Source organism: Melozone crissalis, unplaced genomic scaffold, assembly GCF_028551555.1.
Source record: "Melozone crissalis strain CALT ecotype California unplaced genomic scaffold, PUWL_Pcris_2 ptg000251l_1, whole genome shotgun sequence".
Classification (NCBI taxonomy): Eukaryota; Metazoa; Chordata; class Aves; order Passeriformes; family Passerellidae; genus Melozone; species Melozone crissalis.
The window spans coordinates 1,587,609-1,602,498 of NW_026536010.1; the positions used below are offsets into that span (position 1 = coordinate 1,587,609).

The 14,890-nt window shown below is 57.8% G+C and overlaps 1 protein-coding gene across 3 annotated transcripts in view; it reads right to left on the minus strand.

Moving 5' to 3' along the window:
* Positions 1–2,906: 2,906 nt before the first annotated feature.
* PAX7 (paired box 7) overlaps positions 2,907–14,890 on the minus strand; it is a 135,560-nt gene continuing 123,576 nt past the window's right edge. For all 3 annotated transcript variants that reach the window (XM_054294449.1, XM_054294446.1, XM_054294448.1), the window contains 2 exons: positions 8,248–8,494; positions 2,907–3,022 (listed from right to left, as the gene is read on the minus strand). In XM_054294449.1, coding sequence (XP_054150424.1) covers positions 2,907–3,022; positions 8,248–8,494 — 363 coding nt within the window. The remainder of the gene's footprint in view (positions 3,023–8,247; positions 8,495–14,890) is intronic.

Genomic DNA, 14,890 nt, shown 5'->3' on the forward strand with positions numbered 1-14,890 from the left:
GGAGCAAGGAGAAGGGATCAGCACAGAATGGAATTCCAGTGGCAAAAAGGAGGGCACAGGCGGGAAGGTGCTCCCAGCTGGGCATGATCATAAATGTTGTTAAATATCAGGAAATCTCCCATTTTAGCACTTGCTGCGAGTGCTAGCTCTCTGTCATGTGCCGAGAGAAATTCCAGCAGGTGCTTCCATCGCTGCCTGGAGATGCCCCCATCCCTTTGGGGCTCCTGCTGGGAATGACATTTCAGCCAGGCCTGGAATTCCGCAGGGTTTTCCCTTCCTCCAGAGCTCTGAAGTGCAAACACCACGAACAGCAGAGGCTTTGCTGCTCCCCGAGATCTCCAGAGCAGAGCAGGGAGAGGACTGGGGATCACCCGAGCAGTCCAGGGTTCCTCTGTCCCCTCTGGGAATTGTGTCCCCTCCATGTCCCTTTGGCCTCGCTGGCTGCCCCAAGAGAGGAGGTGGGAATGGAATTGCTCCCAAACTCTGTGATCCAGGGAATGTTCGGGCTCCACGTGTGACAAGAGGATTTCTGGTTCTGGCATGGGAGACATGCAGGGAAATCCCTCTGGGAATGTGGAGCCAGCCCTGCCGGAGGTGGGAAGCAAAGCTGGTGGGAGCCACATGTGGCTCTGCTGGGACACTGGAACCCAGGACAGGTGAGCTGGTCCAGGTGGCTGCAGGGACAGTGGGACAGTGGCCTGGTGGCTTGTGGTGAACGGGGCGGGGGGGCCAGGCAGGGGAAGAGCCCAGGGAGATGTTCCAGAACATTCCAGCTGCTTCGGGAAGGGCGGGAGAGGGGAGAACCAGGGAACCTCCTTCAGCAACCTGGAGTGGCCACGGGGTCCCTCAGTGCACAAAGGCAGAAAATTGCGTGAAAGCAGAGATCTGAGGGGCTCAGGGCATCACAAACCCATACAGTCCATGGGGGACACCGAACTGTGTCTGTGGGGGACAAAACTCTGCCACAGGGGACACCGAACTCTGCTCGTGGGGGACACCAAACTTTGCTTGTGGGGGACACGGCTCTGCCTGTGGGGAACACTGAACCCTGCCCATGGGGACACGAAACTCTGTCTGTGGGGACACAAATCTGCTCATGGGGGACACCAAACTCTGTCTGTGGGGACACGAAACTCTGCTTGTGGAGGACACACCTCTGCCTGTGAAGGACACAAACTCTGCTTGTGGGGGACACCAAACACTTCTCATGGGGTTCATCAGAATCTGCCCATGGGGGACTCCAAACTCCAAACACTTGCCTGTGAGGGACAAACTCTGCCCGTGGGAGTCATTGAGCTCTGCCCGTAGGGGACACAACTCTGCCCATGGCCACCACGCCTGTCACACCTCAGCTCCTGCCTCATCCCAGGCCAGCTTTCCCAACCTTCTCCAGGCCAAACCTCCTGACCCCACACAGGGAGGTGAGGGGTGGCCTCTGCCCCACTGGGAATGCTCAGGGATCCCCAAGGGGCATCACCCCAGCCAAAAGGGAAATGCGTCACCCATGGGAGGGCAATGCCTCAGTGGTGACCTGGGGGTGTGGCTGGGCTTGTCCGAGCGGGGACAGGAGGGGACACAAAGGCAGGAGAGGAGAAAAGTGGGGGGATGAATCCAAGGAACAAGATCTGGCTTAGAGGGGGGAGAGAGAGAAAGAGAAGGTTCAGCAGCAGAGGAAGGGACTGTGGGATTGGGCTGGGCTGGGGATGGACAGATGAGGGATGGATGGATGGATGGATGGATGGATGGATGGATGGATGGATGGATGGATGGATAGAGCAAAACTTTCTCCTGGCAATGCCTCAGGAACACAAATCCTATCCCTGCAGTGTGGAGAGGGGCAGCTGGGAGCCCCTTCCCATCCTGGCTGCTGCAGAAACCCCTCAGCTCCTCTGTCCTGGCTCCATGTCCCGGGCAGGGCAGCACCTCCAGGCCCAGCTCTGTTCCCTTCCAGGCCACTCCCATGGCGGAACCCGGCTCTGCTCAGCACATTCCCGGCCCTGCCTTCTTGTCCTTGCTCCCGTGGCCAGCTCAGAGCCAGCAGGGCCACCAGGAGCCCTGCCCCGTGTCCCCGGGGTGTGTTGGCAGCCCCTCCTCGTGCCAGGTCAGCGCTGTCCCCGCTGTCACTGCTCTGCTGCCATGGCCTGGCGGTGACACTCAGCTCTGGATTGTCCCTCAGAGGAGCAGTGAGTGTCACCTGTGCTCTTCCTCTCCGCTCCTCCTGCAGCCATTCACGTTTTCCAAAGGTCCCAGGCTGGCTGGAATTCCTCCCCAGCCCTGCTTAGCAGCGATCTGGGGAGCCACCGGTGAGAAGGGAGGGTAGGCTGGGCTGGGGAGATTTGCTGTCCATTGAATAAATGTTTTTCTGCTTTCATTTGTCTTTGCAGATTGTTTGTTTGTTTGTTTTTTAAACAAGTCCTTGTTTTTTGGTCCATAGGTCTTCCGTGGTCCCAATTTACATCACCCTTAATGCTCAGCTGGGTTATTCCTTCCTATACAACATTCACCAAATTTACAGCAACGGAAAGAAAAGGAAACAAAATGAAACTTTTTCTTTTTCCTTTACAAAGAAAAAAAAAACCCAAAGCGCTCAATTTGGCTTTGACTATGCCAGCTACCTAGGGAAGTAATGGCAAGTCCTGGAGTGTGGGAATGTCGTGGCCAGGGGCTTTGGAGGGAGGGCTGGATTGAGGTTGATGAATGCACCCAGCCCGTGGTCTCTGGCCACAGGAGGAGTCAGGCCCAGAGGTTGGACCTGCCTCTGGAATGTTCTGGAGGAGCTGGATCCTGGGAGAGCTCCCCCCGTTTCCCTTCTCCTCGGCAGCTGGGGTGGAACGGGGCAGGGAGGGTCCCTGGGGGTCCCCAGAGGTGCCTGGCCTGGGCTCTCCAGGGCTCCCTGGCGTGGGCTCTCAGTAGGCCTGGCCCGTCTCCACCGGCAGCAGCCCCAGCACGGCCGAGTGCTCGCCCAGCTTCATGCGGCGCTGCGTGGACAGGCTGACATTCTTGGCCAGGTAATCCACGGCGGCTGCGGGGGAAAGGGACAGTGAGGACAGTGAGGACACGGGGGACACTCAGGGAGCAGCGTTTCAGCCCTGCAGGGCAGCACCAGGGGCCTCCTGATCTTCTGGGAAGGGCTCAGAACCAGGATGGGGCTGTCACACACACCAGGGACCTCCTGCTCTCCTGGGAAGGGGGTCAGACCCAGGATGGGGCTGTCAGGAGGAGGACAGGTCCTGCAGGGCAGCAGGAACAGCCCAGAGCTGTCACACACACCAGGGACCTCCTGCTCTTTTGGGAAGGGTTTCAGAGCTGGGCTGGGACTGTCACACAGCAGCCACCTCCTGATCTCCCAGGAAGGGCTCAGAGCTGGGCTGGGGTTGTCACACACACCAGGAACCTTCTGATATTCTGGGAAGGGCTCAGAGCTGGGATGGGGCTACCAGGAGCAGGACAGGGCAGCAGGGACAGCCCAGAGCTCAAACACACACACCAGGGATTGTCCTGCTCTCCCAGGAAGGGCTCAGAGCTGGGCTGGAGCTGTCACACAGAGCAGGGGCCTCCTGATCTTCTGGGAAGGGGTTCAGAGCCAGGATGGGGCTGTCACACACAGCAGGGATGTCTTGCTCTCCTGGGAAGGGGCTCAGAGCTGGGATGGGGCTGTTAGGAGGAGGACAGGTCCTGCAGGGCAGCAGGAACAGCCCAGAGTTGTCACACACACCAGGGACCTCCTGCTCTTTTGGGAAGGGTTTCAGAGCTGGGCTGGGACTGTCACACAGCAGCCACCTCCCGATCTTCTGGGAAGGGCTCAGAGCTGGGATGGGGCTACCAGGAGCAGGACAGGGCAGCAGGGACAGCCCAGAGCTGTCACCAGGGACCTCCTGATCTCCTTGGGAAGGGTCTCAGAGCTGGGCTGGGGCTGTCACACACACCAGGGACCTCCTGCTCTCCCAGGAAGGGTTCAGAGCCAAGCTGGGGCTGCCAGGAGCTGCCGTGGGGCTCAGCACAGCCGAGGGGAGGGCAGGCCCTCAATTCTCTCCACGAACACCTGAAAGGAGCTGAAATTTCGCATGGGAAAGGGGGGTTCTGAGGGAGCTGCCTGGGGGTTTGGAATGAACCTTCCAGGCTGCCACTCTGGGTGATGCTGCTGGATGTGATTCCAGAGGTTTCGCTGGAGCCTGCCCAGCCCTGGGCTCGCACCTGCCTCGCCCACTGCTGCGAGCCCTGCCTGCCTCCCTCCACCCCACCGAAACCTCTTCCCTCGCTCCCATCCTGGAAGGGAGAGCAGCCCCAGCCCCGAGGGGACGGCAGGACCCCGGGGTGAGGGGACAGGGCTGGCACAGGACGGTGACACCGCTCATTAGCCGGCCTTCAGTCACAGATCCCCCCCCCCGCGCCTCTAATGGCCCCAATTAGATTAATCAGGAGCTGGCAGGAGCTGCCCGATCGCTGCCAATGAGTAAACAAATCTGAGCCATCACCGTCCTGTCAGCGGCGGGCCCCAGAGGAGCCCCTTCCACGCACCAATCCTGATTAGACTTGGCAGATCCATTAGAATTCCCTTCATGCTCCCGCGTTCCATCACCGGCATCATTAACGCGGCCCCGGCCGCTGGGAGCGGCGGATCCGCCGGCCCCGCTCCTCGCAGGGCGGGATGGAGCGGGTCTGGAGCGGGGCAGACCCGGGATAACCCAGTGGGAGCAGGAGAGACCCGGGATAACCCACCGGGCGCGATCCCGGGATAACCCACAGGGAGCGGGAGGGATCTGGGATAACCCACGGGGAGCAATCTCGGGATAAACCTCTAGGAGCGGGAGAGACCTGGGATAACCCACCGGGAGCGGGAGAGACCCGGGATAAACCACCGGGAGCGGGAAGGATCCCAGGATAAACCACGGGGGTCGATCGCGGGATAACCTACCGGGAGCAATCCTGGGATAACCCACCGGGAGCGATCGGGATCCCGGGAGTGCTGGGTGCGTCCCCTCCGCCTTCCCCGGGCTCCCTCCCCCAGCTCCCATCCAGAACTTTCCCGGGTATTTCAGGGGTTTCACCGCTCCGGTGTGTGATGGTGGCCCTGTCCCCGGTGTCACCCGCGCTGGGTGGCCCTGGGGGAAGGAGGGGGCGAGCAGGTGGAGCCCCCAAAATCCTGGAATGGTCAGGGAGGCTGGAAAAGCCCCCCGAGATCACCGAGTCCAGACCTTAGCCCAGCACTGCCCCTCCCCAAACTCTGCCTCCGAGCACTGGATCCAATTCTGGGGGCAATCCCAGGGCTGGCATCTCCCCTGGCAGCCCTGAGCCCCTTTCCATGCAGGAATTTCCCCCAAAATCCAACCTGAGCCTCCCTCGATGCTGTTTGAGGCTTTTGTCCAGTCTCGTTCCCTGCGAGCCGAGCCCGACCTCCCCCAGCTCCCACCCCCTGCCAGGCTGGGAATTCCATGGCAATTCCATCCTCCCAAAAACCCCAAACATTCCTCGCTGTGCCCGTGGGAGGAACCCAGAGGCACCAGGGGGTGTCAGGCCAGAAACCAGGGATGGGGTTTGTTGGTTTAACGGAGCAGAAGCCAAAATAAACCCAGAAATTTACGGAAGGTGTTTGTTTGTTTGTTTGTTTAAGTGAGAGGGAAAGTGAGGCTGGGTTTGTTTGTGTAAAAATGGGGATAAGGAGAAGTGGGAGGGGAGGGATTTTCTGACTCCCAAATTCTGGGTTTGTCCCATCACACAGAGCCTGCTCCAACCCCATAACCCCCATTCCTATAATATCTTTTATATAAATTAAATTATATAATTTATATTATGTTATATCCTATGTAATAATATATTTATATTATATCCTATAATAATATAAATATATAATAATAGATTTCTATATAATTTCTATATATTTCTATATATTTTCTGTATAATATATATAGCAATATAAAAATAATATATTTATATTATATCCTATAATAATTTAATATAATAGATAGTATATAATATATATTATATGTAACATTATCTAGATACTATTATAGCATTTATATAAATTAAATTATATAATTTATATTATGTTATATCCTATATAATAATATATTTATATTATATCTTATAATAATATAAATATATAACAATATATTTATATATTATTTTTATATATATTAATATTTTAATATATCCTATATATAGCAATATAAAAATAATATATTTCAATTATATCCTATAATAATTTAATACAATATATAGTATATAATATGTATTATATATAACATTATATAGATACTATTATAGCATTTATATCAATTATATACCATTAGTTACATAATATTATCTACACCATGACATTATATATAATCCAAATGATACTTTGTGTTACGCAATTAATATAATTTATCACCTAAAAATAGTTTTTGATGCTTTTATGCCTCACCAGAGAAGGAAGCGGCACCTGATGTGAATAAATGACCCCGCGGGGTCACCTCACGCCGACGGGCGTTAAAACAGAATTTGAAGGGAAGTGAAGAACCCAAAAATAGGAGGAGGAATCGGAATTATCTGCAAAGCACAACATGCACCGGGAAAGGCAGGAAAAAATCTCGTTATTCCAAGGTCAACAGCACGTGAGGGCAGCGCTAATTACCGAGGCGAACTGCGGAGAGCTCGGCACCAAGGGGGTGACAGAAACGGGCACGGGGGGCCCGGGAAACGACACAAACCGTGCGAGCAAAAAAATTCCGGCAGCAAAACCAGACAAACCCTCCTTTCTCCTTCCCCCTCTCCGCCGAGCGCCGCTCGCCCTCCTCATTTTATTTTTTACACACATGGGTGTGACTAACGCCTCGCCCAAGGGAATCTTTATTGGAAATACATGGTATCGGAATTTGTTTAAGATTTTTATCAATAGCACGTGTGTCCAGCCCCGCATCCAGAAGCGAGGGGAAGGTCGGGGGGTCACAGATCAAACTCCCGACAAACAAAAAGAGGAGGGGCGGGGGGGCCCGCTATTGATCCCGTCTGCCGCCACAGCCGGTTCTCATTGAGGCCGCGCGTTAAGGACATTAAAGGGCTGTGACAGAGCGGGGCCGGAGCCGCGGCCGAGGGAGGAAAGGTCAGCGAGGACACGCTGGGGCAGCCCGCAGGAAGAGGATGCACCTTTAACCCTCGCGGGTCAGCGGCGCTGCGAGAGCCCCGCGGCCGCGACAGCGCGGCAGGTGACAACAGTGACAACAGCCCGGCAGCGGGGATGTGCCTGTCACCCGGCTGGGGTGTGCTTGTCACCGTGCTGGGGTGTGCCTGTCACCCTGCTAGAGTGTGCTTGTCACCGGCTGGGGTGTGCCTGTCACCGGCTGGGGTGTCCTTGTCACCCAGGTGGGCTGTGCCTGTCACCTCCAACCAGGCTGTCCCTGTCACCTGGCTAGGCTGTGCCTGTCACCCGGCTGGGGTGCGCCTGTCACCTCCTGCCACACTGTGCCTGTCACCTGGCTGGAGAGTCCCTGTCACCCTGCCGGGCTGTGCCTGTCACCCTGCCAGGGTGTCCCTTTCACCTGGCTGGGGTGTCCCTGCCACCCCTTGACCAGGCTGCCTCTGTCCTCTCCAGCCAGGCTGTCCCTGTCGCCCAACAGGGACATCTCCCACTGGCCAGGCTGTCCCTGTCACCCAGCCAGAACAGCACCCCATAACTGGGCTGTCCCTGTCACCTCCAGCCAGGCTGTTCCTGTCACCCAGTGGGAACAACACCCCCTAGCTGGGCTGTCCTTGTCACCCAGCCAGAACAGCATCTCCTGACCGGGGTGTTCCTGTCACCCTTGACCAGGCTGTCCCTGTCACCCAGCAAGGACAACACCCGGGCCACGCTGTTCCTGTCCCAGGGCAGCTCAGGGTTCCATCCCAGCTGTCCTACAGTCCCAGCCCTGGAGACAAACGCGTTCTGCAGGAAGAGCTCCCATCCCCGGCCTGGGGAGGGCAGGCTCAGCTCAGCTCAGCTCGGCTTTACAAAGCCCAGCTTTCCTCAGGCTGAGCAGGATGAGCCAACCCGGGTGATGTTGGGGAAGGAGAAGGCGCTGGGAGCTGCCCTTTGCTGACAGAAAACTTCACCTAAAACATTTCCCTGGGGGCTTTTGATTCACAAACCACGAGCGGATTTCACTTCCAGCAGGACAAACTTCCAGGGGTCTCCCACCCAAAAAAGGCAGAATTCGGGTGCATAAATCCAACCTCCACTCCCTCCCCATCTCCTGCCCTTCCCATGAAGGGGGAATCGCTCCCAGCACTTACTCTGCCCGTACTGGCCGTACTGGTATCCGGCCACGGGGTCCACGCTGTAGCTGGTGGTGCTGTAGGTGGGGGGACAGTAGGACTGCGAGGTCGGGAGGCTCTCCACGGACTTGATGGAGTCGCTGCGCTGGCTGCAGCTGGCCGAGATGGAGTTGGTGCTGTCCAGGCCGCCGTGGAGGGGAGAGATGGAGAAATCGGCCTGGGGCTGAGGCGGGACCCCGCTGGGGTTGCTCAGGATGCTCATCACCTGCAGAGACACCGGGGTACGGTCAGGGGCTGGCCGGGAGGGAAACGGCCCCGAAAACGGCCCCGAAACGGCCCGAAAACAGCCCCAAGACGGCCGCAAGATGGCCCCGAAAACGGCCTCAAAACGGCCCCGAAAACGGCCTCAAAACGGCCCCCAAAAACGTCCCCGAAAATGACCTCGAATGGCCCCAAAAGCACCCCCAAAACCGGCCCGAAAATGGCCCCAAAAACGGCCCCGAAAACGGCCCGAAAAGCAGCCCGAAAAACGGCCCCAAAAGCGACCCCAAAAACGGCCCCAAAACGGGCCCAGAAACCGCCCCAAAAATGGCTCCAAAACCGACCCCAAAACCAGCCCCGAAAGCGGCCCCAAAAGCGGCCCGAAAAACGGCCCCGAAAAGGGCCCCAAAAAGGCCCCAAAACAGCCCCGAAAATGGCCCCAAATAGGCTCCAAAACGGCCCCCAAAACAGCCCCGAAAATGGCCCCAAAAGCAGCTCCAAAAACGGCCCCAAAAGCGGCCCCAGAAACAGCCCCAAAACCAGCCCCAAAACGGCCCCAAAAGCCCTCCCAAAATGGCCCTAAAACCGGCGCTTTGGGATGGACTGCACCCACACGGGAGAGCCGAGCTCTGCTCCCCCAAACCCCGCCGGGGCTCCCCTTGGAGCCCTGAACGGGGACAATGCAACAATTCCACTCAGCCCACTCGGGGTTTTGGGGGATATTTTGCTGCCGTGCCAGGGATGAACAGATGGGCCATGGAAAACCAGGAGAAAAATCCCGATTTTCCCAAAGGGACGGTGAGGAAAAAAATCTTCCCGTTGTTGGGAAGTCAGGTTTGCAAAGGTCCCCGAGCAGAGCAGGTCAAAGCCTCGCTGCCTTTGATGCAGCTCCAGGGCCTGAAACGTCCGAGGTCTCTTTGGCCCCAAAAGTTAAAGGGTAACAGGTCCTGGTCCGGCTCCTTTCAGTGGAAAATGTAATTGAATTTGCACACAAAAAATCTTCCTGCTTTGAGACCCGAACCAGATGAACTAATTGGGTTTTTGTTGGTGGTTTTTTTGTTTTTTTCTCCTTTTTTTTTTTTTTTTAGCAAAAATGCCAGATTTGTTCCCGGGGCTGAGCTGGGGGTGATGCTCTGCCCTTCACACGGGGACCCCGCTCCCGCCAGGGATCAGCGCAATTTCCCCGGGGTAATTCCGAGTTAAGGGTGGAAAGGGCTGGCGGGGAAGGGCCGGGGGTTCCTGAATCCCCTCGGTCGTGTCGGGGGGAGCGGGGACATGGGACGGTCACCTCGGGGGGCCCGCCCGGCGCTCAGATGCCGAGCGGCTCCAAATCTCCGAATTTAGCATAACCTTATTGACATCAATTAAAGTGGCAAATTGGAAATATTTGGAGCCTGGCAAGTGGTAAAATGAGCCCTTTATCCGCCAGCAGCGGCCTGGTGAGCTTTTGTGCCGGGGCTGCATTCTCGGCAAGGACACTTTGGGGGGGGGAGGTTTATGGGGCCGAGGTTCCCCTTCCTGCTCACCCCGACACCTTCCCGGCCCCTCCACCGTGCCCCAGCGGGGTGAATGCCCAGCCACGAGCTGGCCTCTGCTTTCTAAAGCATCTCCTCCTCCCCCCGGAAGGGCTCGGCAGCGCTGCAAAGGCGCTTTGCCTGCATGGAAAATCCGCTCCCGGCTCCGCTCCGCCAGGAGAATTTGTCCGGGAGGGGAACTGGGCAGCGGGGGGTGGAGGGGGCTGGGTAAAACGCTGGAAAATCCATCTGACCCCGAGCGCGGGGCTGGGCTGGCTGTGGGGCTGGGGCACGGCAGTGAGGTTTGTAGAGAGGGAAGGGCTCGTTCCCCCCATCCCTCACTACTTCCCCCCCCATCCCAGATTCGTTGCCCCCACCCTGGGCTTGTTACCCCCCATCTCTCCCGGGCTCATTCTCTCCCATTTCTGGCTCATTCCCCCCCACCCCTAGCTCATTTCCTTCCATCCCTGGCTCCTTTCCCCCATCCCTGGCTCGTTCCCCCATCCATGGCCCATTTCTCCCATCCCTGGCTCATTCCCCTCAATCCCGGGCTCGTTCCCCCCAGTCCGGGCTCTTTTTCTCCCATTCCTGTCTCGTTGCCCCCATGCCTGGCTCCTTTCCCCCATCCCTGGCTCGTTCCCCCATCCATGGCCCATTTTTCCCATCCCTGGCTCCTTCCCCCCATCCCAGGCTCCTTCCCCCCCATCCCTGGCTCGTTCCCCCCATTCCAGTCTTGTTCCCCCTATCTCTGGCTCGTTCCCCCCATCCCTGGCTCGTTCCCCCCATTCCAGTCTTGTTCCCCCTATCTCTGGCTCGTTCCCCCCATCCCTGGTTCATTTTCCCCCTTCCATGGCTCCTTCTCCCCCATCCCGGGCTTGTTCTCCTCCATCTCTGGTTCATTCCCGCCCCATCCCTGGCTCATTGCCCTCCATCCCTGGCTCGTTCTCCCCCATCCCGAACTCTTTGCCCCCTCTCTCTGGCTCGTTCCCCCCATTCCAGGCTCATTCTCCCCCATCCCAATCTCGATCCCCCCCCTCCACTGCTCATTGCCTCCCATCCCAGTCTCATACCCCCCATCCCTGCCTCATTTCCCCCATCCCTGCCTCACTGACCCCTCCTCCTCCTCCTCCTCCTCCTCCTCCTCCTCCTCCAGGCTTTCCACCCTGCACCGAGCTCAGACCTCTCTGCTGCTCCCCCAGAGTTAAACCCGGCTCAGGTGCCCCTACATCGAGCTCAGCAGAGGTCTCCAGACCTCCTGGCAGGGATTAAACCCCGAAGTGCTTCCAGGGAAAATGCTCAGCCCTAAAAACGCCCCCGTGGGGTTCCCCAGCCCAAAGGCTGGGGATGAAGAGAGGAAAATGCATTTAACATTCAGGAGGGTGGGTTTATCCGAGACTGGGGGGCTGAGCAGTTCTGGGGGGTGCAACACGGACCCCCTGAGGCTCTGCAGAGTGGGGAAATCACGGGAGGGCAGCCTCAGAGTTAATTGTGGGCTCCCCCTAAAGCCCACAACCTGGGTTCGGCCCAAATCCCCTCCGGGCTGGAGGAGCTGGGGCTGTGCCCTGAGGGACACCCAGGACCCTCACACAGACACGGCTGGAGTGGATTCACAAGCAGAATCCGCAGTTTAAAACCACGAACACGCAGAAAACATAGACTTTGGGGCTGTGAGCTATTTCTGGAAGCTCTGCCCTCTCTCCTCGCCCTCGCTGAGCTGTCCAGGCCCGGCAGCGCTGCCTGGATGGGGCTCGGAGCCCGCCCAGCCCCGCAGGTGCAGGGAGGATTTCAGGCATCACTCAGGGAGCTGCGGGGTTTGTGCTGCTCTGCTCCGCTCCCTCCCGGCCCCAGCTGCTCCTGATTACCCCCAGAAAAGAACCCGAGGCTCCCCAAGGCGGGGAGAGCCACATTAACACTTCCTCTTAGGAAAAAAAAGGGGGATGTAAAGCAAGGCTGGCAAATGAAACCCAGATTCACACTCCAGATTCAGGCAGCGGGGCAGATGCTTCCAACAAATCCCGCGAAAAAAAGGAATTGGCGTCAATTGGTGGGAATCAGGAGCAGGGCCTGAGCTCAGCTCTTCCCCCCGGGCCTCTCCAGGCCGGCCTGGGCTCCAGCAGCCCCGGCCCTGGGAGATCCCGATCCCTGATCCCCCTCTGGGACCCCTGCAGGGACACTGCCCCACTGAGGGACAGCTCAGGGGGACGAATTTCCCCCTGGGAATCCATCAGGACACCGGGATTCACTCTCAGCCCTGTTCCAATTCCTGTTTTCCCTGCAGGGACACTGCCCTGCTGAGGGACAATTCAGCCCACCTCGAGGCTGAATTTCCCCCTGGGAATCCATCAAGACACCAGGATTCCCCTCAAGCCCTGCTGAATTCCCAATTCCTGCTCCCCCTTGGGATCCCTGAGGGACATTGCCCTGCCAAGGGACAGCTCAGGGCCTGAATTTCCCTGTGGGAATCCATCAGGACACCGGGATTCCTTCCCATCCCTGCAGAATTCCAATTCCTGTCCCCTGCAGGGACACTGCCCTGCTGAGGGACAGCTCAGCCTGGCCCAAAGGAGGACAGGAAGAGCTGAATTTTCCTCTGGGAATCCATCAGGGCATTGGGGTTTACTCTCAGCCCTGCTGAATTCCCAATTCCTGCTCCCACTCAGGAACCCTGCAGGTTCCCCTGCCGAGGGACAGCTCAGGGGGCTGAATTTCCCTCTGGGAATCCATCAAGACACCAGGATTCCCCTCAAGCCCTGCTGAATTCCCAATTCCTGTTCCCCCTCGGGACCCCTGCAGGAACATTGCTCTGCCGAGGGACAGCTCAGGGGGCTGAATTTCCTTCTGGGAATCCATCAGGACACTGGGATTTGCCCCAAGCCCTGCTGAACTCCCAATTCCTGCTCTTCCCTCGGGATCCCAATTCCTGTCCCCTGCAGGGACACTGCCCTGCTGAGGCACAGCTCATCCTGGCCCAAAGGAGGACAGGAAGAGCTGAATTTCCCTCTGGGAATCCATCAGGACACGGGGATTCCCTCCCAGCCCGGCTGAATTCCTAATTCCTGCTCCCCCTCCAGGATCCCTACAGGGACATTGCCCTCCCGTGGGACAGCTCAGCTCAGCCCGAAAAAGGACAGGAAGGGCTGAATTTCCCTTTAGAATTCCATGAGGGAACACCTGGACACCGGGATTAGCTCCCAGCCCTGCAGAGCTCCCAATTCCTGCTCCCCCTCTGGGATCCCTGCAGGGACACTGCCCCACCGAGGGACAGCTCAGGGGGGTGAATTTCCCTCTGGGAATCCACCAGGACACTGGGATTCTCTCCCAGCCCCGTTCCAATCCCTGCTCTCCCTGCGGGATCCCTGCAGGGACATTGCCCTGCCGAGGGACAGCTCAGGGGGACAAATTTCCATCTGGGAATCCACCAGGACACCGGGATTCCTTCCCAGCCCTGCAGAATTCCAATTCCTGCTCTCCCTGCAGGATCCCAATTCCTGTCCCCTGCAGGGACACTGCCCTGCTGAGGCACAGCTCAGCCCAGCCCGAAGGGGACAGAAAGGGCTGAATTTCCCTCTAGAATTCCACAGGGGAACATTGGAACACCGGGATTAGCTCCCATCCCTGCAGAGCTCCCTGTCCCTGCTCCCCCTCTGGAATCCCTGCAGGGACACTGCCCCACCGAGGGACAGCTCAGGGGCTGATTTCTCCCTGGGAATCCACCAGGACACTGGGATTCGCTCCCATCCCTGCAGAATTCCAAATCCTGCTCCCCCTGCGGGATCCCTGCAGGGACACTGCCCCACCGAGGGACAACTCAGGGGCTGAATTTCCCTCTGGGAATGCACCAGGACACCGGGATTCCCTCCCAGCCCTGCCGGGATGGGGAATGGCTGCCTCTGGGATGGGGGATTCATCCCAGCTGGATGTTCCCCTGGATTTGGGGTGGCTGAGGGGACCCTGACAGCTCAGCTGAGCCCCAAAACTCTCCGGTCCCTCTCCAAGAACACCGACCATGGGAAGCCCTTCCTGGGCGGGCTGAGGGGGATTTGGGACTGAGAATTCCCTTCCCACACAGGCTGAGGGGAATTTGGGACAGGAATTCCTCTTCCTGAATGGGCTGAGAGGGATCTGGGGCTGAGAATCCCCTTCCCAGACAGGCTGAGAGGGATTCGGGGTGGAGAGGCTTCTTCCTGGACAGGCTGAGAGGGATTTGGGGCCGAGAATTCCCTTCCCAGCCAGGCTGAGGGGGATTTGGGGCTGAGAATTCCCTTCCTGAACGGGCTGAGAAGGATTTGGGGCCGGGAAGTCCCTGCCCTTCCCAGCAAGGCTGAGAGGGATTTGGGGTGGAGAAGCCCCTTCCCACACAGGCTGAGGGGGATTTGGGACTGGGATTCCTCTTTGCGGACAGGCTGAGGGGGATTTGGGGTTCCCTGAGCTCTGCCCAGGTTCAGCCGAGGGCAGATCTGACTTTGCCACTCCAGGACACGAAGGGGTTTGGGATATCAAGAGGGAATCAGAGGTTCCCATTCCCTCCTTCCACCCAGCACAGCAAACCCTGCAGAGCCCTCCCGCGTCCCCGGCCTTCTCCTTCCAGCTGCAGAAACTCATTTTCCAGGCCACTTTTGAACTCTGGATCCCCTCCTCAAGAATGCAAAGTCCTTCTCCCTTCCCTCTCTGACCTTGCTGCCTGCTAATTTATGACTTCTTGGTGCATTACCATCCCTGACTAAAAATCAATGCCCGCTCCACATCTGCCGGGCTTTATCTGCAGGGGGATCTGCTCGCTGTCCATCAGCAGGACTGACAGCAAGACTGGCCCTCTCCCTCCCTGCCATCCTCATCCTCCTTCCCCTGGCCCAAATCCATCCTTGGGCTCGAATTTAGGGCTGAGT